The sequence below is a fragment of the Diorhabda carinulata genome, chromosome X, assembly GCF_026250575.1.
Source record: "Diorhabda carinulata isolate Delta chromosome X, icDioCari1.1, whole genome shotgun sequence".
Classification (NCBI taxonomy): Eukaryota; Metazoa; Arthropoda; class Insecta; order Coleoptera; family Chrysomelidae; genus Diorhabda; species Diorhabda carinulata.
In genome coordinates this window covers 36,414,055-36,440,222 of record NC_079472.1, presented here as the reverse complement: position 1 = coordinate 36,440,222, position 26,168 = coordinate 36,414,055, and the positions used below count along the sequence as shown (strand labels likewise).

Sequence of the window (26,168 nt, the reverse complement as noted above, 5' to 3'; positions counted from 1 at the left end):
GGATCCAGTCAGTCGAAAAAAAAAGAACTTTGAACGAATCGGTAACTAATCAATTAATATAGTAAATCACCAATAAGTATCTTCTTTTTCTTCGGAATCATCTGTATCTTATTAAAACCAATTCTTCCTAAGTTCTGCACCCTAAAATTCTATTAGCACAGTCAGGTGATTCCAAATGGACACAAACAAGTCATTACCAGTATCTCGACTCTCGCGCAATACTCGCGAGTCGAGAGTCCGGAGTAGTGAACGCGATTTACTCCCAATTATTCGCCAACTCGCATAGAGACTTGTGCGTAAGGATTCGCGGCAATTTCGCCCTTTCTGAGCACGCAGTCTTAAGTCAAAATAATCTTGATTGTGTAATTGGTTAGGTTACCCGAAGACTGTTGTTGCCTTGGTGTAATGACGGCTATTATTAGCATTAACTAATATATGTCAGACAAGATATAACCAATATAATTTAATAATTACTTTTATTATTGTAGATTATTGATAGTTTTCTCGTTGATAAACATATTCGAATATGAAAATTTTATTCTAAGAAAATAACAAACATGGTTTAAAATAATATTTTGTGAAAAATATTTAATAGAATCTTAAACAGTTTCATTAAGCTTATCTTTTAGTCTAATAAACAAAAGCACATATTTGATTTAGTTAACGTCATAACTACATCGCATCTGACAATTCCACATAATCTCATCTGTCAGCAAAAACAAGTAGGTAATTATATCCACAATAAGTATAATAAAAAAATAATTCTAAAAAAAATCTTTTCTGAATCAGTTTTTAGTAAATTCGTTTCTGTTAAATATAAATATTTAGTTTCGATTTATAAGTCATTCACATTATTTTCTAAGGTTAGTTTTGGCGGACAAATTTGAAAAAAAAATGATTGGGGAAGACACATGAGTATTTTACAAGTTTCCAAATTAGTGTCAATTGTTAATTAGGCCAGCTCTGATCCATTACGCTAGTTTGAAGATAAAAAATGTATTAATAAATTTAAGTGAAGTAATTAGTAAAGTAGGTATTGCTATATAAGATTGTAGGGCAATAATGAAAAATAGTTTTGTTGTTGAAGAAAAAAAGTGAACATGGGTAAGTTTCGATCTATTACATTAGATCACTAAATATATCATTCAAATTATTAAAATACATAAATAAATGATTTGGGGAAATGTTACATTTAATTCAGATGAAAAATTGGATTCTAGGGATTAAAAGTGCTATCAATCATTAGTGAGTTATTAACAATAACAATAAAATACCAATCACCCAATTGGTATTTTATAAAGAATACTAATTCGCTTACAATTTATTTACTATTTTTATATATCACTACACACCAGCTTTCGACAGAAACTACTAGCTATCTAGTCATGAAAAAAATTAATGCTTCCTAGTTATAATATAAATTGTCTAAGTACTGTTAAAAAATTATAATAATCTTTAATCTCCTCTAACCGACATTTCTGTATACTTTTTCTTATCGGGATCGGTCAAAAGAATAATAAAAATGCATATATTGACTCAACCTAATTTGATTTGATAAGTTTTTCGTACATGGGAGTATCTACAAATTATCCAACTTCGACCTGAAGTTATCAGCACTTATCAAAATGATTGGGGAATATATTTGAGCAAATATTGGGATATGTTAAAAGACAATACGCCTACGCAAAGAAAAAGGAGCTGCACATTGTATACGGAGATACTAGACGTTCATAAATGTCAAAGATAGTTCAACTTGTTGAGAAAATGTAAATGACTTCTTTGAATGAAAGGCCGATAGAATTTGTACGAATATAAATAGGTAATCATTTTCCCATTTGAAAATTCCACGTATTCGGGACGGCAAAAAAACGCCTATTTAGGCAACTATTATGTAGAAAGACTCAAAAGTTTAGAGCATCACTGGACTGAGTATATATGTTCCGCTCAAAGACTCAAAAAGGGCCAGCGGCCGTTTAAAACAGTCACAACGCGTTCTGTGCGCCTTGCGTTTGCCAGAACGCGTTGTGGTTGTTCCGATAAAGCCGGAACCCGAATGAAATTATTTTAGGTTTAGAAGACGTCAGCTCATATAATATAATGCTGCTTATTAATAATCATTTGGTAACAAAGTAGTACAACACTCATTATTTGAATAAATGTTTAATGACAACGTTTTTATATATGTGTTATATCCATATAGTCAATAGTTTATATAGCTAACCTAACCTAACCTAACATAACCTAACATAATCTAACCTAACTTAACCTAACCTAACTGCGTCACACATAAAGTTCAATGCAATTCAAACTTACACAACAATTCCTCATCCAAAAACAAATAGGTGGATATGCAGCGAATATTGATTTTATATTAAAATCGACTGTCAATAATTTATATTAACTATTGACTACATATAAAAACGTGATTATTAATAAGTAGCATTATATTACGTGGGCTCACGTTTTCTCAATCTAACCACAACGCGTTGTTTGGCAAACGCAAAGCGCACAGAAGGTTGTGGCTGTTTTAAACGGCCACTGGCCGTTTTCGGTCTTTGAACGTAGCATATACACTTTTGAAATATGAAAAATGAAAATGATTATAAAAAAGTGTACCTTGTTTCTTTGTTAGGTGGAGAGCTTCTCATATGCTGATCCCTTATCTTATTTAACTGTTTAGTTTTATATTCGGAGGAAAAGTCTGCAAATTGAACTAAATATTTTTGTTTTGTTAAATTTTTGCCTCTTGGTGGTTTATCCCGTTACCTAGTTAAGTCTGAAATGCTGAAAAATCTTGGTAAAGTTATTTAGGTTCTTGTATTTAAAAGAAATGTCGCATTTAAAAACATCGTTTTTAGCTGTACAGTTTCATTATGCTCTTAGCACACAGAAGTGCCAAAAAAACATGATGTAACTTATGAGCAAATAACTACTTATAATACGAACGCGATTAGCTTCTGGTTCAGTATATTTTGTGCAAGAGCGTTCATAAAAATATTGTAACTTGCTGCTCTTTAGGTTCTCCCTTCCATGACTATCTATAATTATTTTGATTTTTTGTCCTTAACGTATGATTGGAACAAAAATTTGTCTTCTCTTATTAGTGCTGAAGTCCTACTTGGATAGATGATAACTTTTCAGTTTCCCGATCCTTTTCGTCAATATAATTCGTCATTTTGAAAACGTAGAATTTGGAAATACTGAAATGTGTTCACTTTTTCCATTCATTATAATCGACTAAAATCACTAAACAATTTCAAAGATAACTTCTATAACATAATATAAAAACAATATTATTCCACTGGTCGTGATAAATAATGGAGGCTTTTAAGACCAAACAAATTACAAATAAACAACTTAATTTAGGAAAAAGCCTTGGAATTATGCTTACTACACAAATTATCAAGTCAAATTTTAAATAGTTCCATTTTTTACTAAATTATATTTTATTTTTGTAGGTCTTAACGGCGTCTTGCTCATTAATATATTAGCAGCTTTAAACTTCTTAACGTTGAAAACGGTTGCTGTTGATCCTAATTGTGAATATTCCCAATATTTGACCGTGAAAACCAAATACTACATTTATAACCAGGAATATCCTTTAAAATATACTAAAAATACGAATTGCTTGTGGACCGGTCAAAGTCAGCCTGGAACTAGAATTGTCGTTTCGTGTGAAGTTGTAGATTTGCCCAGTGTAAGTAAGTGTAAGACATTTCAGATATAGTTTAGCAAAAAGGTGGTATAATTACGAAATTTAATTATAATTTAATTTCCAGACTAAAAACTGCAATGGAGATAAATTGCGAATATCTTTAAGTGGCGATGTAAATTTCGCTGATTCAAGAAATTACTGCGGAACTGGATCATTTTCTTTGATTTCAAATGCAAATTTAGTTGCTATCGGTAAGAATTCTCATTATCTTTATAGAATATAGAATAGTAGCAAAAAATTTTAATACGTGATTTGAATTACAATCTTTTACGAATTCACCTTCAAGCTTCTTAATTTCTTGCATCGTTGGTGATATGCATACTGGACACACTATAAACTTCAGACTGTCAAAATAACATATTATAAAAAAAGTTTTTCCAAAACCACACTTTGTGAAGGTGCACTAAAAAGTAAGAAATAAGGACAGGATAGGGGTTGTGGCGGACAAAGTTGGTACGTATGACGTCAAAAATTGATAATAAAAGAGTTGAGAAAAGAATTTAAAATTAACAACAATACTAAAAGGGTCAGCGCTTTATGAGAAGATATAACACAACATAAACTATTCTTGGAAGATAGAAAATTTAAATAAAATTCAGGAGCCCATACTTTTGGGATAGTTAAAATATATTTTTTGTTAACTCTATTACTTCTGAAGACATACGTACCAACCATGTTCCGCCATGACTCCTATCCTGCCTTTGTTTTTTACTTCTTCGTCCATTTTTAAATTTTATAATATTATTTTCTACTTTTCAATCTTGTAATTGTATTAGTAAATTTGGTAATCAATATTTTAAATACTTTCCATGTTCTATTAATTGTGGTAAACTTCTAAAATCACATTGCAATAACGATCTGTACTATATCAATTTGGTCATGTCATGTCTGTTATTTTTCTGTAAACGCTACAAAACTGGTGCTTGACAATTGGTCAAGATCTTTACAGCATGTTTTGCGAGCACGGTCTTATATACAGGTCTGGAAACGAGCGCTAAATTACCTCACCCTGTTGCCGCCAGATCGGCGTTGTAATCAAGAGATGGTGTCAAATTGTATTAACATAATAATAGTTGTAAACATGTTGTTAACATTTTTATTTTTGTCTCACGTGTAACCGTGCCTTACCCACGTCCATCTCTGGGATCTCTAGATAGCAGCGCCACACCATGGCTATTTTAAGCACTTAGAATCTGGACAGCAAGAGAACCAAGCCGCTATATAAAATTGTGCTTTGTTTCTAGACCTACAATTATGTGAGACCGTGTTTGCGAGCGACGAACGTTCGTCTTTATTAACATCGTCATTATGGTCGACTTTATCATGCTATACAAGACTCTTATAGTGACTTGGTCATATTAACTCTAAACAGCTAATTCCTGACTTGGTCATTTTCGGTTGTAAGCTAAAGATAAATCAACAGGAGTATTTTCTAAAAATTACTTAACGTCGTCTTTGTACTTAATCGATTTTTCATAACGACAATTTTGACACCTATGGCGATCCATTCTCTTGACTTCGATTACAGAATATTCATTCTAAAACTTACATTATTGTGTTATTCAATAGGTTTGGTGTCCAGCAGCATAAGTACAGGTGGTAGATTTATTTGTTCTCTAACCGCTATACAGAATTTTGAACCTCCATCAACTGGTAGTCCTTCAACTAGTACGTGCGATTGTGGATGGAAAAAAGGTGTAAGTAATTGGACAACAATAAATTTCTCAATGATACTACTACTGCGATATTTTCAGTAAACAACTAAATTAAGTAACAAACTTGTTGTTATTATCTATTATCTAAATTTATAGTAATTCTAACAAATAATCTATTTACCCACGCATTTTCAGGGATGCATTATGTTTTATGTTATGTTTTAAGTGATATCGATATTGCTTCGATTTTCAAACAAATACTTGTCGAACAAAAATTAGATGATTCAAATGGTTAACAATATACTTGAAAAAATTCGTGGGGATCAAAAATTGAGATCGTTAGTACTACTGCGGTTAGATGCTCTGTAAATTAATGCCAAAAGATAGAATATATTTTGAAAAAACATGTGCATATCCATCTTGATCAATGCATTTACGGCAACGTTTTTCAACGGAGAAGCAGGTTCGCCGAATAAACGAATAAAATGCAAATCTAAAATATATTCATAATACAACTATTGATGGATAATCATAATCATACTAACTTGGATTCAGAATTTCCCGAATTTTATCAGATGTTGATATGAAGTTGATACATTTTTCTATGATCTGCATGTGCATTAATTATTTATGTTAATTAAATAACTGGACATTTTGGATGGTTATTACGAATTTTTTATTGTCTCGAGACTCCATTTGTGAAGATATCTATTTGGAACATGAGCGTATTTCAATAAAATACTATCCAATATTTGCAATGTTCATGCCGATAGAATTTGATTTGTATTAACCAATTACAAACTGAAATAATATTTTTACTACTATTTCAAAAGACAAATGAAACAATTTTGGGTGTTATGGCGTGTTATTGAGGTATTTATACAGGTAATACACTTGACTTTTCTCGTGGCTTTTTAAATCATATGATTTAAGTACTTTAAATAATATATTGTTCATATGGCTACTACTGAAGAAAGTGTACAAAGTACAATATTTTTTCCAGACTAAAATAGTGGGAGGCGTTCCAACTCTCGTGAACGAGTATCCTGCAATGGCGGGTATAGTAAATGCTGCTGTTAGCGAAGTTATTTGCGGATCCACGATCATTTCCAATAGATACGTGATAACTGCGGCTCACTGCATGAGAAATGTCGAACTAGAAAATATGGGAGTTCTTGTCGGAGATTGGGATCTTTCTTCGGGTAAATTTAAGTTTAAATCCACATATGAATAAATTAGCTAACAAACATCCCATCTACATATACAAACAAGAGCTTATATTCAATTATTTTGCTTTGAATCGAGAGCCTATGTATGTGAACTTCTAAGATTACCCTCATTTCACTCACTTGTGTCTAAATTCACATATCAAAGATATTGTAATTATTAACAAAATATTTATTATTCCACAGGCACTGATACTTCAGCTTCATCTCTTTATCGAGCAGAAAATTATTGGGAACATCCTTATTTCGATCCAGACACCCAAACAAATGACTTGGCGATTGTAAAAACCATGAAAAATATTGAATTTTCTTTGTATGTAGGACCAATTTGTTTGCCGTTCCTTTATACATTTGATACATTTGCCTTTGATAATGTTACAATATTAGGTGAGTAATTTATTTTTTTCACAAACATTCAACCATGTTTTAAAAACTCAAACTATCGTAAGAGATATGTAACGAAACTCTCTGCGGTTTGAAAATGTATTGGAAAAACGTTGCTTTTGAGTGGCCTACATTCCGCTCTCAAGCGACTTAAATTGTCCCCTTTTTCGCTAAATCATTTGCTTTCTTAATCCCTTGTGTACCCTTGTTGTTGTCCTTGCTTCGTTTATACAGTATTTCTAAAAATTCTATGATCAACTGAGATTTGATTATTTGCGACTTGGCCTATATACACCGTTAGTATTAAACATTGGAATATAGGTGGACAAACATAATCTGGAATGAAATATGGTAACCATTTACTCTATAGAATTATGTACTTTTATTTCTACTTTGATGCAAGAAATGATAATTTGAAGATCTCTGGAAAAAAACAATGATGTAGTAGAAATTGTTTTTTTAAAAAAAATAGTCGATGAAATCTTCTTTTTAGAAAAATTAAGGTTTAGAGATATAAAACATAAAACATTGATTGATGAAAAATGTATCTAAAGTACCTATATTAGAGGAGAAAACTATATATGTCCATTTGTATTTTCTATGGGGTCATTTGTTTATAAAACAAAACTTACCAATGATCAGAATCCAATAGAAATGATTACAAATAGATAAGGTATTGAGCTGTCAGAGATGTTATAGAATGTATTGGAAAGCTTCAAATATTATTTATCTCTCACTTTATCAGCGCATATTAAACGTTTACCTTTACAGTAGTTACCAAACTGGTGTTCAATCACTTTATCAGCGCATATTAAACGTTTACATTTACAGTAGTTACCAAACTGGTGTTCAATCACTTCATCAGTGCATCTTAAACGTTTACATTTACAGAAGTTACCAAACTGGTGTTCAATCACTTTATCAGCGCATATTAAACGTTTACCTTTACAGTAGTTACCAAACTGGTGTTCAATCACTTCATCAGTGCATCTTAAACGTTTACATTTACAGAAGTTACCAAACTGGTGTTCAAACACTTCATCAGTGCATCTTAAACGTTTACATTTACAGAAGTTACCAAACTGGTGTTCAATCACTTTATCAGCGCATATTAAACGTTTACCTTTACAGTAGTTACCAAACTGGTGTTCAATCACTTCATCAGTGCATCTTAAACGTTTACATTTACAGAAGTTACCAAACTGGTGTTCAAACACTGTATCAGTGCATATTAAACGTTTACATTTACAGTAGTTACCAAACTGGTGTTCAATCACTTCATCAGTGCATCTTAAAGGTTTACATTTACAGAAGTTACCAAACTGGTGTTCAAACACTGTATCAGCGCATATTAAACGTTTACATTTACAGAAGTTACCAAACTGGTGTTCAATCACTTTATCAGTGCATCTTAAACGTTTACATTTATAGAAGTTACCAAACTGGTGTTCACTTTATCAGCGCATATTAAACGTTTGCATTCACAGTAGTTACCAAACTAGTGTTCAATCACTTTATCAGCGCATACTAAACATTTGCATTCACAGAAGTTACCAAACTGGTGTTCAATCACTTTATCAGCATCAGCGCATATTAAACGTTTACCTTTACCGAAGTTACCAAACTGGTGTTCAAACACTTTATCAGCGCATATTAAACGTTTGCATTCACAGTAGTTACCAAACTAGTGTTCAATCACTTTATCAGCGCATATTAAACATTTGCATTCACAGAAGTTACCAAACTCGTATTCACTCACTTTATCAACGCATCTCAAACGTTTATCTTCACAGAAGTTACCAAACTGGTGTTCAATCACTTTTTCAACACATTTTAAACGTTTACCTTTACAGAAGTTACCAAATTGGTGACAATGCGTTTAGTATCGTATATCCATTTTCGATTTATCACAAACAATGTCTGATCTGCTGGTCGAAGAAAAAATGCGAAATCTACTAGCAATTTCCTGTTTAACGTGGAGAACAAAATTATATACCAGGGTCAGAATAGGTTTTTGGAAGAGCTGCTGACTGTACATAGAATGTTTAAGGCGTTTACGACCAAACAACCACGTCTTCTAAAAGTATGATATCTTGAAACATTTACTGTTTTTCACATTTTCTTAATACCTCGGATTTGCACGTAGTGATTAACAATATGCACACAATTTAATTGAATCAATATCAAACTTTATGTTTACAAATATAGACATGGGCGAAGTCGTATTACAAGATTCCTTTTATTTTGTTCCCAAGGTGTATCCAAAAAAATTATTCCATCAAACATGCTTTTATGCGACAGAAAAAGATTTTATCTAGTTATTTAAGAGATAATTTTTTACAAAAGTGATAATCTTTGCTTAACTAATGTCTTCTAGTAAAGATTTGTAATTAATTTTGCAGATCAATCTCTATGTTAGAATAGTAGTACAGTAGAGTATTAAACCAGAAAGTTAGTTCTTCTTCTTAATCTGTCTCAAATAGTTTTCAATCTTTCTTAATTTCTTTCTACTGAAGCTATTCTCACATATATCTACCAAGTTATTTGTAATTATATATTGAATCATCTGTTTAAAGTTTGGTAAATTAAGGGCTAAAGTGCATCTAGAAATAGTGTACCTAAACCACTGAAAAGCTCGTTATTTGAAAAATATTCCTAATTACTCATGTTTTGATAAGGCAAAAAAATATTGGAATATTCCAAAAAGTACATCACACAGTATTTTCAATAACTTTTAAACGACGCATATAATTAGGAACAATTTCATAAGTAGTAAAAGTAAACGAACATAATATATTTGTCTCATGATTAGTCTCGGAAGATATCATTTATAATGAAACAATAAAATTATTACGGGCGAAGCTCAAAAAATAATCGGGGAAAGGAAAAACTTTCTTAAAAATGACTCACACAATCCAGACACACGTGCAACATTTGTATAAACGAAAGGTCACTAAGGGAGTTATGTTTCGTATTATCTATTTTAAGTGTTCTTTCTTTTTAATCGCAAGTGCCGGGCTGTGGGCGAGAACCTATTTCGCCTACGACTAGCTACACCCGCGCCACTCATCAATTTTTCCCTAAACAATATTTTAATCCTGTTGATTGAAATTTATTATTAACATTATGTGTAGAATATTGAGTTGGAATGATGTTACTTTTATTTTAAAGGTTGGGGCCAGGAATTTTTCAACGGACCATCATCAGATATATTGCAAAAAGTTGAATTGCAGGTAGTACCAAATTCGGATTGTCAAAGTCAATTACCCGATAATATCATTACCCCTAATCAAATTTGTACCTATGCTCAAAATAAAGATGCTTGTCAAAAAGATTCTGGAGGTAAGATATAAAAGATTCCTTATTAACTGATATTGAATTAGAATAATTAGTTTTTTGTTTCTCTTTACATTGATAAAAAGGAAGAGTTTTGTAATAAAATATATTTGATTATATTAAATATTAAATAAGTAGATTATTATTAAGCCTAATTTTCCATAAATTTGGTTGAATATGAAACTTCAGAAACTTCATATATCTAAAGATATTAAATTAAAGAACTGTCTATCTCTAAGTTGCCAAGACTAGCAAAAACTTAAGCAAAACGCCAGGGCTGTACCTACATTCACTCGACTTTTTTTTGTGCCCTCACTTGAGCTTAGTTTTTATCAGAATAACGAAATACTCGGAATATTATATCAATAATAAACTATATTTTATGGATTTTTTGAAAACCCCGACTTCATCATTAACTTCGGCGATAGGTTCAAAAATTTTACCTAAAACGTCTAATTCAGCCTCGTATATATATGTTGAAAGATCAGGTGCTAATTTTAATCGACTCTGTAATCTGATCTAATATTTGATTGCGTTGTGTACACATGTCACCTTACCTCACATGTTCATCACAATTGTTTGGATTCGAGCATAGACGTAGGCGTAATAAGAATTAAATAGCAAACAGCAGGAGATCCAACCTCTTCTTCCATCACATATTGGCTTCCATCGTTAGAGAGTAGAAAGTTTATGCCGGCATCACTAAGCAATTTGGATGGAATGGAATGGAAGTTTTATCACATGTAAATATTTCAAAACACGTATAATTAGAAAATTAGAAATATATTGGTTTTGAAGTTTCTGCAATCAACAAAACATTCAAATGTAATGATAAGTCACTGTTGGTTTTTGAATTTGTAACTCACAAGAATAATATATACTGAAATTTTGCCTATACTATCCTGGAGTTCCTAAGGACGAGTAGCCTACACTCTTTACATATACCAGTTTAACTCGGTACATAATGATTTGTGGTAGAAAGTAGGAAGAAAGAAAAAAACTGATAGTTTTTTTTTTCGTGAAGTAATACGTGAAGATAGATGTAGGGTAGGTTTTAGTCGACATTAACATCGATTCGATATATCAGTTCGAATAAAAACTACTAATGATACATAGAAGTATCTTCTGTTTTAAAAAAAGGAAGTTTCCATGAAAAATTTGATGTTTCATTCTATTGCGGTCTTTATAAAAATATTACTTGACATTGGTAATTTACAAAATTATATGGAATAATGAATCACCTGCAATATGAATATCAAAATAGAAATCTGTTTTAACCGAATAATTATTTAGGAAAAGTGTGTAAAGTAGCCTTTTTTCGACGAATGAGAAGATTGTCAATCACATGAGTTCAAAAAGGCCTTTACACACAAATTGCATATAATATTTTTTCTTCTAGCGAAAATTCAGAAGTGTATTGGTAATTTTCCTTATAAAATATATTATATATTTACTAATATTTTGAACATTTTTATCAAGGTTAGAACAAATTGACAAAACAACATGAATTTGTGTTATTAAATTCAACTCATCTCTTCAGCATGTATAAATGCCATCTAAAATTATTACAACATGTGAGACTCGTACTCTAGTCACTACACGACAGAGACCTTAATAATACGTTTTTCTCCGCACTAATTTATAATGTATATTTCTTTACGCACTAGTTCGTGAAGGAAAATTTTACGCACTTGAAATTGTGTCTGAAGTGCGCACGGTAGTAGAAAAAATATTTTTTCAGTTATTATTTCTCAAAAATGTGAGAACGGTATCAATTTTCATGTAGTAGGTGATCAATATCAATATAATTTTGCTACTTATCAATGTCAAGTAATATTTCGATAAAGACCGCAACAGGTCGAAACATCGAATTTTCCATGGAAACTTCCTTTTATGAATTTTAATTTTTGTTAATATTTACAGATTGCTAAACCTAAAAATTGTACTACAATCTCTCGAGCCAAAAGAGCAACGACTTTTTTATTTGTCTTTTTAAAAAACTAGAATGTATATAAGATTTTGTGTGAATTTGACCAAATACATTTTTTTAAGTAGATAATATCATCGTTAAATACATTTTTACCTCTTTTGTGTTAAAATACTTATGTAATAAGATTGTTTCATCATTGCTCGTACAAATTTTAGGACCAGTGATATGGCAAGATCCTGAGACGTTGAGACTGCAACTTATTGGTGTGATTTCTTATGGACTCGGATGTGCAACTTCTAAACCTGGGGTTTGTACTCGAATTACAAATTATTTACCGTGGATTATTCAAGTTACAAATAGTAAGTATTGATTGATAATTGATTTCTATACAAATATGAACTCAAGTGAATTGAGACTATTAATTTGTTTCATTTTTTCCAGATACCAGCTACTGTATAAAATAAGAAAATATGTTTTTGAATTTGTTGATTTTTAATAAACATTTTTATGAGTGATTCATTGTTTTTGCTACCAACAAACTGAGCGATAAATTTTTGGATTTGTGAAAAAATTGTGTTTCAAATTATCACCTATGGGAGACTTCAGAAACGGATTTTATATAAGTTTTGTTGCAGCCACGAAATAAAACAATTCAAGAGTTATTATAAAAATTAAAATAGCAGTTTATTTCAACTTTTCTCTAACTTACAATATAAGTTTTTATTATTATCGGTTTTCCATATAATTGACATAAACATGGCTGAGAATCCATTAATACTCTATATGGCCAATGAAATTATAATACTGTTGTGAACTCGTCCACGACACGGACCGTGGAGACGGCTATAATGGAACTCTAAAATTTGACGAATACGGAGGCCCTTGATATTGCCTTTGATCTTTTCTTTTATAAACATCAACAAGAATTTATACTGAAAGCCACCACAAATCTCAATCAATTGTTTCCCAGACGACATTAAAGTTATTCCATTTTGGTGTTTCGTTGCCACGTTCCCAATAAAAAAATTTAGTATGTGCTAGTGTTAGTTTTTTATGCTGAGCAAGAATATTTATATTTATATATATATATATATATATATATATATATATATATATATATATATATATAAAGAAGTCTTTGCCAGCTATATTATGAGCGGTTTTTTATTGGGAACGTGGCAAGGAAACGCATAAGTATTCGAAAGCTCGGAAAATATATTGAAGTAAGTCCACTTTAGTGTTTCCAATAAAAAGCTACTCGTATATATATAGTGTATATATATATAGTCTTTTGGTTCATTAAATTTGTAATAAACACGCCGCCTTTTTTTAATTTTTTATGAAAGCTGAATTCAGGGTAATTTCCGGAAGCACGATAGGGGCGGCTAGAACATTAATGCCATAGTCGTCTTAGAAAAGTCTTCTTATCTAAATTATATAATTTAGATAAGAATAATCTAAACTAATATATTATTTCTATGACTCACCCAAAAGAAAAAAAGTTCTTATATCATTGCATTCTAGATAGAAATCTAGAATACACGAATGTGTTTTAAGCGCTCATTTCATTATATAATAATTACGAAAATATAGAATTAAAAGAGAAAGGTAGGAGATTATCAATTATTATTGTTATTATATATCTAACATTAGCCGATATAATTTTAATGTCCACATCCACCATCTTTGTCTGCACAGTGTGCGTATTCTTACTAGTAAGCATATAAATGGTATCCGAGCTTTGTAGAAAATTGTAGACCAATTTAGCCAAGCCTAAATGTATCCATCGATGTTGTTTTGCTTAATATTTTATGAAATATATATTCTCGACAATTTTTGAAAATGTGTAGTTATATTCATTGTATGTAAATTCACCATAAGTGGTCGACTTCGTTTTTGAAAAATCCTACTAGACATGAGTTTACTTCGTTACCACGCCACGCGAGTTTGAATACTGATATATGATGCAACTTTTTATTAAAGCCATTCGGTGATTTGATATTACAGTTTTCCACAATTTTGTCGATCGCTTCGGTTATGAGCTTCGTGCTTTTTAGCATCCTAAAAAACTACATCTTCAAGTATATTTTCTGTTTAAAAAATTGAAAATAGTTTTTCTGGAGATACTTTGTGGGAATCTTCCAAATCGTTTCTTTATAATTGGTGCAATTAGTTCATATTGACAGACCAGTCTTTGAGACTACCTGCCAAGTGTTTTCGCTTTTCGCTTTCTTTCATCATGTCAGAGTCGATAAAGATCGAATTTTTCCACTTATTTCTAAACTTGAAGCTATTGCGAATAAATTCATAGCGACTTTAATAGTTTTTCTGGCTATTTGACAAATTTCAAAATGTTGTTACTATATCAACAAATATTTTAATTTCCACCAAAAAACCGATATGACTAATCCTAGTCATTTTATGAATGATGTATATAATAATCGAAATGTCGATGGATTGATGTTATCAAATAATTATTTTCGGTCCTCGAGATAAGAGAATAGTTTGGGTATAGAAATAAAAATTTCCTTCGTTCCAATCTTTTATTAATAAAATCAAAAAATGATGCTTCAGTATACATATCTGATTTAACCGATATATTACATCTTTATCAATTCAATCCTATCTAAATCTGGGATGAGATCAGCAGATGCGTTGACTAATTCAATTAAAAAAAAACTGAGTATATCTGCTTAACTCAGATTTAGATAATAAAATAATAATTGTTTGCTAAATCAGCTAATCATATCAATTGACGGTATTTCATTTTACGCTCATAACTGTAATGATATTCTAAAGGACTAAATTTGTTTCTGCAATGATAAATTAATTCTTTTTTATCAGCTTCCTTAGAGTCAGAAAACTACAACTTTTTGTTGTATTGGTGTGGTATTACCATTTTTTTACCAAAGCTTTATTTAACTTGATGAGGTTGAGGTTCAATATGAAGTATTAAACTTAGTATGTATAATGTAGGTATAAGAATCAGTAGGTCAAATAGGCACGACAGACTACCTAATAACTCTAAAAAAATATAGATTCAATAAAGATAATAGAGAGAATTACAGTAAATTGTGAAGAGTTGATAATATCTCCTCAAATAAATAGTTATGAGTCTGGTATAGCGAGAATAAGGAGAACAAAAAAGAAGGTAACTTTTCTACAACTTACAAACTATAAATTTCGGCCCCTGCTTGCTTAGAGTTGGTACCATATCACAAGAAGAGCAGATCAATTGAAAATGAATATGTTACAGAGAAAAGTAAAGAAGAATTTAGGTTGAAATCAGTTAAGAATCCAAGCTTCTAAAAGATTTGCTGATTATCTATAAGTTACCCTTCATTTCAACGAAAGAAATGACATGAACATTCAAACACAATATTGAGTACCTACAAAATATGGAGGAAATTAAGTTATCAAATCAAACGATAGGTTATCGCGAGGTGAATGCTTCTGGGTTACTCGGATGCCGACTCACGGACAAGTATCAAAGCCTTGACTGTGCTCGCAAGATTCGTCAACAATGTGAGGGGGTAGGCAATAAGAATTTGTTTCTTAAAGTTTAAAGTTTAAAGATTAGAGATTAAAAGTGGGGGTTTCATTACATTCCCGAAACAAGACAACAATCTGGTCATTGGCGTCACTCTTGATCACCGCCACCATAGAAATTCAAACCAACGGAGTCAGCAGGAAAGGTTATGGAATTTGGGGCGACCATAAACACAGACAGATATATACGTCGTTAAGATGGATCCATCCCCTGTACAGACCGGATTTATCCCGTAGCGATTATGACTACTTCTTCAAGTTAAAGGAACACTTAGGTGGCTTGAGAAGGGACGATGAAGTCCGAGCAGAGGTTACACGCTCAACTCATTTGCGGAAGACTTCTTCGACTTAGGAATGCAAAAAATGCATCACCGTCTATAAAAGTGTATCGAAAAAAATTGAGACTATATTGAAAAATAAACAACAATGTAAGCTTTTCAACAATTTCAACCCTCGTCATTTGCTCATTTTCATATGTAATTAGACAGTTATATTTTCTGGAAAGACATAATGGTTTGGGTTAATACTTATAATACATCTGTCTTAAACTGTTAATTCAAATTTGTATTTTTGAAATTTAATTTTCATCCATTTATTTCAACTCATTATTCATAGAAGGATCTCTAATTTATATGTTTGAGCAAGGAAGGCAGCAATGATCGTTCGTTTCCAGTGACTCAACTTGGCTGCTTATCTTCGCGGCTAAGCGTTTAATTAATTTCATAGTGGCCATGGTTATTAACTCATAAAAATTGTATCATCCTGTCCACGGTTATAAATGACGATTTTTTTTCAAAGAAAAATTTGTTGTTAGAATAAGCTGTACATATGACTTATAATCTTCACCATTAAAACATATTTTGTGTGTGTTTAACCCTTAAGATATTGCAGTCTGTACGAGAGAGATATAGAGTGAAAGGTTTAACCAAACATAGAGCGAAACATATAGAATCAAGTGTAACCTTTTCGTCTTTTTCTTTCTCATCGAAATCAGGACATCACACTTACACTATCTGTAATATTTCTATCGTTCAACCGAACCTAACCTTACGTAATTATCTAACATTTCATTGCTGCTTTTCTTGCTCAAAAATACAAATTAGAAATTCTTCAATTGAAAATTATTAATCTCTTCAAATAAAAGAATACAAAATTAGTTCCGAACAATAGGTTAATAGTTATTAGGTATATATACCTCAAATCTGAAATAAATATGTCCATTTTCTTTTGTAAATCATATTGAAAAATGTGAAAGTGGGAAAAGTTCAATTGTTTGCGAAAATTTTACGTTTTCTAAAGGCAAGGTCTTGAAAAGGGGAGAAACATCATGGAAGTGATGCCAAAAGCCAAGAGCTCTATTGGAACGGAGAACCTCATAAGCAGGAGGGAAGATGCTTACAATCACGGAGCATTTGAAAAAAGTGAGCAGAAAAGCTAACCTAACATAACCATTTTGCCTATAGGCATTTAGTGAACTTTTACATTCTATCTTCTCTTATTAAAGATCAAGCGTGACGAATATCCGACTCTCGTAGGGAGTGTTATTTTCTCTACTGACCTTTATGAATATGGATATTTGGAATTAGCGACCTGGGAATATCGCTAGTCTTCTATAATTAATAATTAAACGATTTATAAATGAATGAATTTTTCCTATAAATGTTGGTGATCTTTTTATGGAATTAAATTATTTGGTAGTTCCGAATCCTAGAAATATATATTGTATATTGTATATTTTCCTTCCATACGTCTAAATATGCGTAAGGGCAACTTTGTTGACAAGACATTAATATAGTATTATCAATTTTTATGCCAAACCTGAGAAAATGATTGAGAACTTTGTCAAATTAGGCATAAGCTGCTAGCATCTACTGCTTTTTCTTTTGTGTACTAAAATTTTCATAAATTGTTCCATATTTTGTTGGTGATCATCAAAAGCTCTCTTCATTTCTTGAATAGATAATCTCAAATTTTCAAGCTCTTCATTTTTCTTTTTCATTTCTCTCTGGAGCAAAGATAACGAATGTTTATCTAAGCAATGTTCCTTTTTAGTTATGTCATTATTAAACCAATAATTTTCGCCAGGTTCACTTAGAACGTGGTTGTAATAAGGAGCATTATTTTGCTTCAAGGAGACATAATAAGCTTCTTTAATGATCTCTTTAGGAAGTCGAGTTTCTTTTGGGTTCAAAGGTTTGACGTTCAAAACTACTTTCGAAGGTTTCGGAGATACCAAAGCTGAAACGTGTAAACGTTTTAAAATATACCTAGGAAGACTTCCATTGAATAATCCTCTCTCCATGTGAGATATTAGCTCAGTTTGTCTCACTAGTTTAGAGAGAGTAGCAGTTTTTTGTAATCCTTTAATGTCATCTACTGCTATACCAGCCAAAAGATTCATGAGAATTATAGTAACAGTCAAAACAAAAATTATATACGCTACTTGTGCAGTAAATTCCAATAAATAGTGAGGATTATCTGGATTATCATCGACTAAAATATCTAAATTCAATTCACCTGATAACATAACTATAATGGTAACCAAGGATATGAACGGGTTCGCAAAAAAATTCGAATCTGGAAATATGACACAGAAACTTAGAGTAAATCCTATGAGAACGCCCGAATAAGCAAAAAGTAATTTACCAAATTCACTTTGAACTCTAGTATACATGGCAATATAAATACCGAAAACCGGTAGCTGTCCTACCATTAGCATTATATTAGTCCAACCTAGTAATATGGCGAAAGCTCCAACATGATTTTGCCAAAGATACGTTCTACCAGTATATATAAAAGATATAACAAACACACTAGCGATAACAAACCACTCGATTATATTTTCAGGAAAAGAGAAATATTGTCTTAAGGAATGGTAACCACCAATACCATATAATTTCCTGAGAATTTCTATTGATGTTATACCTACCAAAACAAACCACTGCATTTCCATTACAAAAGGACTATCTCTTAAAAAAGAACCCAGTAAAGAATTTTTTTCACACAGTTCTATTACATCTTCCGGATTCAAATCTTTGAAATTTTTTCCATAATTATAACAATGGTGAGCAAGCGTTGTCAGTACATACAAAGACAAGCATAACATGAAAACACAATATAAGAAAATCCTCGCTAAATAGTACTTTCTGATTTTTCTCCATTTAATATAGAGTAAGGCTGAGCATAAAGGGTGCAGTAAGATTGTTTTGTAACCTTCCTCTACTAAAGTGAATAAAAAGTTAATCTCTCCCGGGTTGTTATGCTGTAATATCACCCTGAAATCTAATCTCAACTCTAATTCGTTATTATAAGTATCAGTATTGTGCAAAGTAATAGCCTGATCCAATTTTTTGACAAACATACCAAAAGTACCTGGAACTTTTTTTCTAATTACACTCAAAGCAGTTGAACCACATTTATGTTTTGCCGTTACATCTGCTCCATGGGAAATTAAAGTTTCTACGCATTCAGAAAAACCCTTTAGGGCAGCTATATGTAATGGTGTGTATCCATATTGATCCTCAACGTTAGGGTTAGCTCCATTTTGTATAAGTGCTTCTATAATCTTACTAGATCTAGTAGATTTTCCTATAGCGGCATGTAAAGGCGTTCGACGATCATAGTCTCTTATATTTGGATTTGCGTTGCCTTTGGACAATAACAATTCCACACAATCTATATCTTGAGCTCTAGCAGCAAGGTGCAAAGATGTTTGTCCCATGTGATCTTTTGAGTCTGGATTGGCACCTCTAGAAAGCAAAACAAATATGGATTCTTTATGTCCTCTCATTGAAGCCAAATGTAAAGGAGATTGCTCTTGTTCTTTAGTTTTACCATTAACATTCGCACCTTTGCCATCTAATAAATATCTTATGCATTCTGAATTTCCTAAATCGGCAGCCAAATGTATTGGAGAGTAATCAGAACAATCAACATCGGCACCGTGTCTTACCAAAACTTTTACACAATTTATAGAATTGGCTCTAACTGCGCAATGGAGCGCACTTTCGTTTTCTTCATATAACGTATTGGTAAAAGCATCAATATTGACGCCATTTTTGATTAGAAATAAAGTAGCTTCAACACTATCACCGAAACTAGCGCAATGTAGAGGGGTATAACATTTATATAAAGCGTTGATATCGCATCCTTTGGATATTAAAAACTGCATACTACTAATGCAATTGCTGAAAGCTGCTAGATGTAGTGCACTCAACCCTTGAGCCGGTTCAAAATAATTTAATTCTGCACCCAAATACAATAAACTCTCCAACAGGTCCCATCGTTTCACAAATGACGCCCACAAGAAAGTTATATTCAGTTCTATACGTGAAGCACCGAAAAAAACCCCTAAAATATTCTTCGTATCTACTCTGTTCGAACTTATTTCTTCTAAAAGACTGGTTCTACCAAAAACGCTCTGCATGTGCTCCAGTATATTTTGCTCTATAGTATGTTGACATATTTTGACTTCGTTTTCGTAACCTGGATCTTCGAATATCTCGAAAACGAAAGGAATTTCATCGGCGGGAGGAGAAGGACCACAATCAATGAATTCATCATCGTGTTTATTTTGATCTTGAGCAGGAGTGAATAAATTGAGGAGAACGTTGTCTTCGGTCCTCAATTCTGCGGTAGCTTCTTTGGATTTTGCTGCTCTGTGAAGAAATAGAAGAGCAGTTCGTACACTCCATAATTTAGAAGCCTGAAATAATAAAACAAAATGAATATGTATTTATTCATTCATAAGCTTATTGACCTGTGAATAATATTTCATGATAACTCATTTCTCCAATTATTTGTTATAATTTATTAAATTTTGGAGTTGTAATAGAAAACAATTGAGTATTGGTATTTAACTGGATAAAATATCACTGAAGTAAAGGATATTTAAGCGTTAATAGTGGTGATTTAATTAAACAAACAGTCGATAAATACAGTTTCACGAGAAAGTCTTCAATTGTTAAATGTGGGCACCATTCAGTCTCATGGTTTCTTGAACAAATGTTGTTATAGCTGCTTCAATCATGTCTCTTAATTCATGCAGATCAGTTAAGTTGAGGTACTAATACACGGTTATTTATGATCGCCTATTTAAAAATCATGGAAAACAAGCTTCGTAATCACTTTCCTAATCCAATAGCGTATTTCATTATGGAAGTTAGGCTGCGCAGCATCTTTCTGTAAAATGAAGTTCTCTGGTTCATTATTTTCTAACTTCTAACTTTTCTAACTGTTTTAACAAAAAAGGGAGTCTCATAAACTACAACAATTATAGAATGCAAGCTTTAGAGCCTATAACAACTGGAAAGGATAAGAACGTAGTTGTAAACGTTTCTCAAAACAGTCGCTAATTCACAATTAGCGTTTAGAATGGATTCATCCACAATAACCTCTTCAATTTTGTGGTCATCTCATATTCTTTCTTTTATAAATCGTGTGAAACATCTGAAAAATATGACGTTGTACAAAAAATACACTGGAAATCAAAATAAAATTGAATATAAACGGTGAAAGGGAGATAATATTGAAGCTTATTCATGATGACCAGATAGTTGAGAAAAGCCTTGTTGATGATATGGTAATTCCATTTGAATCGTCCCCAATTGTCGTCTAATATTATTATTTGCATTTTACTTAAGACTGACGATTGATTTTTATGTTCATAATTATTGAAAAATACTATAGGTAGATCGTTACGTAAATTCTTACACCAGTTCAGTTTTATGTCTGAAAAGTTGGTGTCTTCAATTCAATTTGATTTTGGCCCATTATAAAATGCTTTAAAAAGTTTATGACAAGTCACTGAAAAATATTTGTAAAGAGATTTAACATGCAAATTTCCAACTAGAAATTATGAAAGTAATACCAAAGGTCCAGTACATTTCTGTTCATTGAGCATACAAATCTAGGGATAGCTTTCAATAATTTTTAGCTGTGTAAATTTACTTTACATTTGTTGCCTTATTCACTAATATTAAGTGATCTGGTAAGAATTTAGAAAATAATTTCGTCATACCATAATTATCAACTCTTTCAGTCCAGCCATCTTCTAATATGGCAATAATGGCAGCTTTCTGAATTTCAGTTAACTGAGGGGGCATATATGTATGTATTTAGACATCGGGGAATCATATACACTGCGACCTAAAGTATCCATTGTATTCCTCTGCTGCGATTTTGGGAGCCCAGTGTTTACAGCTGATCTGTAACTCCTTTTAGAAAATTCAGAATATGGGATGGCTGTGGCTTCGTCTCCTATTTCATACGTCCCAGGCGTAGTACTCTGGAGTTCCGTAGTATTTCATACTTCGAGAGAATGTGGATAGATGTTCCGTCCTTTGGGCAACAAAATCTGCACGCCGCATTATCTGCTAGGTCTAGCGTCTTTAGGTGTGTATTGAGGCGACAGTGCTCCGATAGGACTTCTGTGAGTAAGCATTAAGTACACTTATACTGAATTCAAATAATTATTGAATTATTTATTACTGACAATGACAGTGACATTAGGTAGATAGACTAGAAAGCAGCGTTAACCTCGAGTTTGTCGGAGCTATGATCCAGTGGTCGAAAAAAACATTTAACAAACTTTTGAAGATGCGCAAAAAAATAATCCTAAGAGATATTCGTGTAAAACCATGTTATGAATAAATAAAATAAATCTCATAATCCTAGAGCGAAGATATTAGAAAAAATATATTTATTTAGGAGACTGGAATTCTGTAGGTTATTACTGCATTACTGGTTTCTCGAAAGCATATCATGGACGTAATAATTTTTGGAAACATAAAGATTCAAATCCCCATTAGAACAGAGAAATAACTTTCCAGATAGAATTTTTAGTAAACGTTTTTGAAAATAAAAATAGAGTATTCTATGATAGATGCAACAAATTTTATTCTCTGAATACTTTCAATTATCCAAGAAGCGTACGTACGATGTGTTTTATGAAGATACTATGTTATACGTAGTAGTGTGTGTTAATTATCCATATTATGATAAGTTACTATAGCTTGGAAATTCTAATACAATAAATTCATATCCATATGTTATTTACAATTCCTTATCGCTGTAATATAATAAACTTTAATTACTTGAAACAAATGTTAGTTGTAGTATACAAATAAAGTAATCCAGAAAAAAACAGAAGTTATGTCAACAAGATTTTTTTCTATTTTCATTTATCACAATATTAATCTTTGAAGTTCACACTAATGAAATGTTTTGTTATATGTTCCTGAGACAGCTTTGACAAGTTCAGTCTTAAGCGCATCAGTCTTCCAGGAACTTGGGTAGAAGTCCAAATAAATTGAATCAAAAAATCAAATTGAACTATAAAATAGATGTCGAATAACAAAAATTTCCACAATGCTCAATTTTGGTGGATACCTTGAGTTTACCATTAAAATAAGTTTCCAGAAATCTCTATCAATACCATGTGTACAAAAAACAGCCTTAATTTGGTAAAGACGAAAGGTTCGTCAACACAATGCACCAGCTCACAAGTCAATTATTACAATTGTCAAAAAATTGTAATTATAATAAGAATTGCTACTTAGTAGACCGTATTCTGTTTCCAAATACATAAAAAAGTGCTTAAAGAGAGTGCAAAGAGAGTACCGTACTTTACTGGAAAAATATTTAGATCTGAAAAGAGATTATGTTGAAAAATACATCAATGTTTCCAAAAACTTTTGTGTTTTCTTTGTTGTATCGGACACTTGTATAGAAGTTCACGGAACAAGTCCAAAACACAAATTCATTCATCCTCTTTCTTCAATAATTGCTCTGATTCATTTCAACACTCACTGCTAATTTAATTTTTTTTATTTGAAAAGCGGGAAAAACCACTCGCACTAATGGTACATGAGAAGTGCTCTCATAATAAAATAGAAAGTTTCTTTAACAAAGTCGTCTACGTAGATATTAAAATTATTTGGAACGTAAAGAAATCGTTTCTAAGGAAATGTTAAATATCTTTCTTGGTGAAATGAAATTAGTTTAATTTAATATTTACATGGACACAAAAGGAATGCAATATTTTCATTCTGGTAGTAGTATATTAAATAAAAAGAGGCATATCCTTGCAATTTCAAATTCTAAATTCCTCGACCATTCTTATGACAGAGAACATTGTGAGGTTGTTACACGATATTTGTATAATGGTTTTGTAGTGAAAAATATTGAATATTGAAGCCTAAATAAATTTTCGAGTATCATCAATCAAAAATTTCAAAATAAAGTACTTCGTACTATCATAGATGCAAGAGGGAATTCAAGAGAGTAGCAGAAAGACACGAGGAAAAGTTTCATGAACATACCAAGAGAGGTGCCTCACTCTTGGTCGATGCAGTAAATTACCACAGACGACTGAAGAGAACAAAACTATCTGACTTGGCATAATTGAAACGAAATAAAGAGTAGTGTAGTGCATTTGGATCAAGTTATAAGACTGATTGATTCATGAATAAAAACTTACCATTCATGCAGATGATTTTCTTTTTAATTCATTTCAGTTTTTGGATGTGTGATAATCATTCAGTAACATCAATAATATTCCATAATATTCACTATGTTTTAGTTGGTTCAATCCATACTGAAAAATATGTTTTAGAAATAAGTAACATACATATTCAATTTATTAAATAAGGGAGGCTATGTAGAAAACTAGCTTAATAACGAAATAAATATAATCGTTAAGAATTGTTATAAATGTTTAGTGTATCTTATTTTACGATTTTAAAAATAGAAGAAAGGTTCGTGCTTCAGTAGAAAGGTATATATATATAATATAAAGTAGACAGAAAGAGAAAGTATTAGTAGAAGTATTAATTAATTAATTCTAGTCATAGGAAAAAATAGTTATGTACAAAAAAAACTATTATTATTTTATAATATTTGAATAAAATATTACTTACCACAAATATATACCTCACTTTGCTTAAAATGGAAACTATATTAAAATTTTTAGCACGTAAAAGATACGAATGTTGTTAATCCCAATCCTAATAAATTATATTTTTTTGCAGCTTTATGGCTGTGTATATTTAGAATTTTCAAGAAAACGTTAAGCATACTTTACTTATCAAATAATAAGTTACTTATGTTATATAAAAGTACATATAATAAATAAAATTTGAATTTTAACTCGATTCATTTGCAATTATACGGAGCATATAACAAAAGGTGTGAAATTTATTTAACTGGTAATTACACATTACAGACTCACTTACCTCTACAGATTCTATTGAAGATACTTTCAGTGATTATTTACTGTACTGAATACCTACTAAATCACCATTTTCTATTATATAAAAGTTACCATGTTGTATTGGTATGATAAGAAATTAATTTGCGACAACATTGAACAATTACGCAGATATGTTCTGCGATTTATGGTAACTTACGTCATCTTCAACCTTTGATTAAGGCGCGTTCATTTTCTTAGAGCTTCAGGTCTCTTAACACAAAATCTACCAGCGATGAGGACATTAAGAATTGTTTACACAAAATAAAATCATAGTCCGATGGGTACTTAGCCTCACCGACCGATGGTGCCAGTAATGCAAGAGAAAATTTATTATCGTGTCGTTCATTTTAGTATACGGCTACTGTTGATATTTCGTGTGAAGGCGGGTGAGTTGGTGGATTATAGAAAAATGTGAAAATAGCAATATCTGTCGTTGATTCCATTTTTATTTTTGGAAATCAAACATCGAAATCAAAATAGTGTGTTGATACTACATATGGTGACTCTTATATTCTCGATAGCGAAACACAATAGAACCGCCGCTCGAAAGTGCGTGCGCGAGATCGCTGACATTGGTAGGTATTTCAAAAGAGTGCGTGAGTTATATCCTGCAGAAAAATCTATCAGTGTCAAAGGTGCTTCGTTTGCTTATTCCGGACAACAAGCGCAACCGTGAAACCATTTCAGAGGCAAGGATGCAGTGGATTTCACCCGGCAAGGTGCTATAAAGAAAGCGAATTAAAGTAAAAAATGATCATATTTGATATGATTCATCATCATACCGTACCGGCTCACATGGAGGAAAAAATGGGTCGAAGTCGAATCGGATTACGAAGTGCTGCCCCATCTAGTCTATTTTCTAGTTTAGGCACTGTGCGACTTATTTTTGCTTTCAAATGGAGACTTACTTAGCAGACTTAGGGAAAAAGTATTTTTCAGGCGGGTTAAGGAAGTTAGAGTATTGCTCGGTTGAGTATATTGAACAAAAAGAAGATTATATTTAAAAATAAATCGCCATCAAGAGGCCACTCTATTGCGAGAAGTGACCAGAAACGAAAAAGTAGGTTTATTGATTGTTTAATTTTCAAACTTCCTTACTTTAAACAAATATTTTCAATTATAT

At 31.6% G+C, this 26,168-nt stretch overlaps 2 protein-coding genes across 2 annotated transcripts; one reads left to right on the top strand and one right to left on the bottom strand.

The window, feature by feature from the left end:
- The first annotated feature begins 711 nt into the window (after positions 1 to 711).
- Positions 712 to 12,761, top strand: LOC130901356 (venom serine protease-like). Its single transcript, XM_057812679.1, has 9 exons — positions 712 to 1,104; positions 3,459 to 3,697; positions 3,780 to 3,906; positions 5,285 to 5,412; positions 6,374 to 6,572; positions 6,783 to 6,983; positions 10,152 to 10,322; positions 12,462 to 12,605; positions 12,688 to 12,761. The coding sequence occupies exons 1-9, from the start codon at positions 1,101 to 1,103 to the stop codon at positions 12,708 to 12,710; spliced, it is 1,236 nt and encodes a 411-aa protein (XP_057668662.1). The 5' UTR covers positions 712 to 1,100; the 3' UTR covers positions 12,711 to 12,761.
- A 2,014-nt stretch (positions 12,762 to 14,775) lies between these two features.
- Positions 14,776 to 24,837, bottom strand: LOC130901355 (transient receptor potential channel pyrexia-like). Its single transcript, XM_057812678.1, has 3 exons — positions 24,714 to 24,837; positions 24,275 to 24,391; positions 14,776 to 20,500 (listed from the first exon to the last, which is right to left on the bottom strand). The coding sequence occupies exons 2-3, from the start codon at positions 24,275 to 24,277 to the stop codon at positions 17,657 to 17,659; spliced, it is 2,847 nt and encodes a 948-aa protein (XP_057668661.1). The 5' UTR covers positions 24,278 to 24,391; positions 24,714 to 24,837; the 3' UTR covers positions 14,776 to 17,656.
- Between the last annotated feature and the right edge of the window lie 1,331 nt (positions 24,838 to 26,168).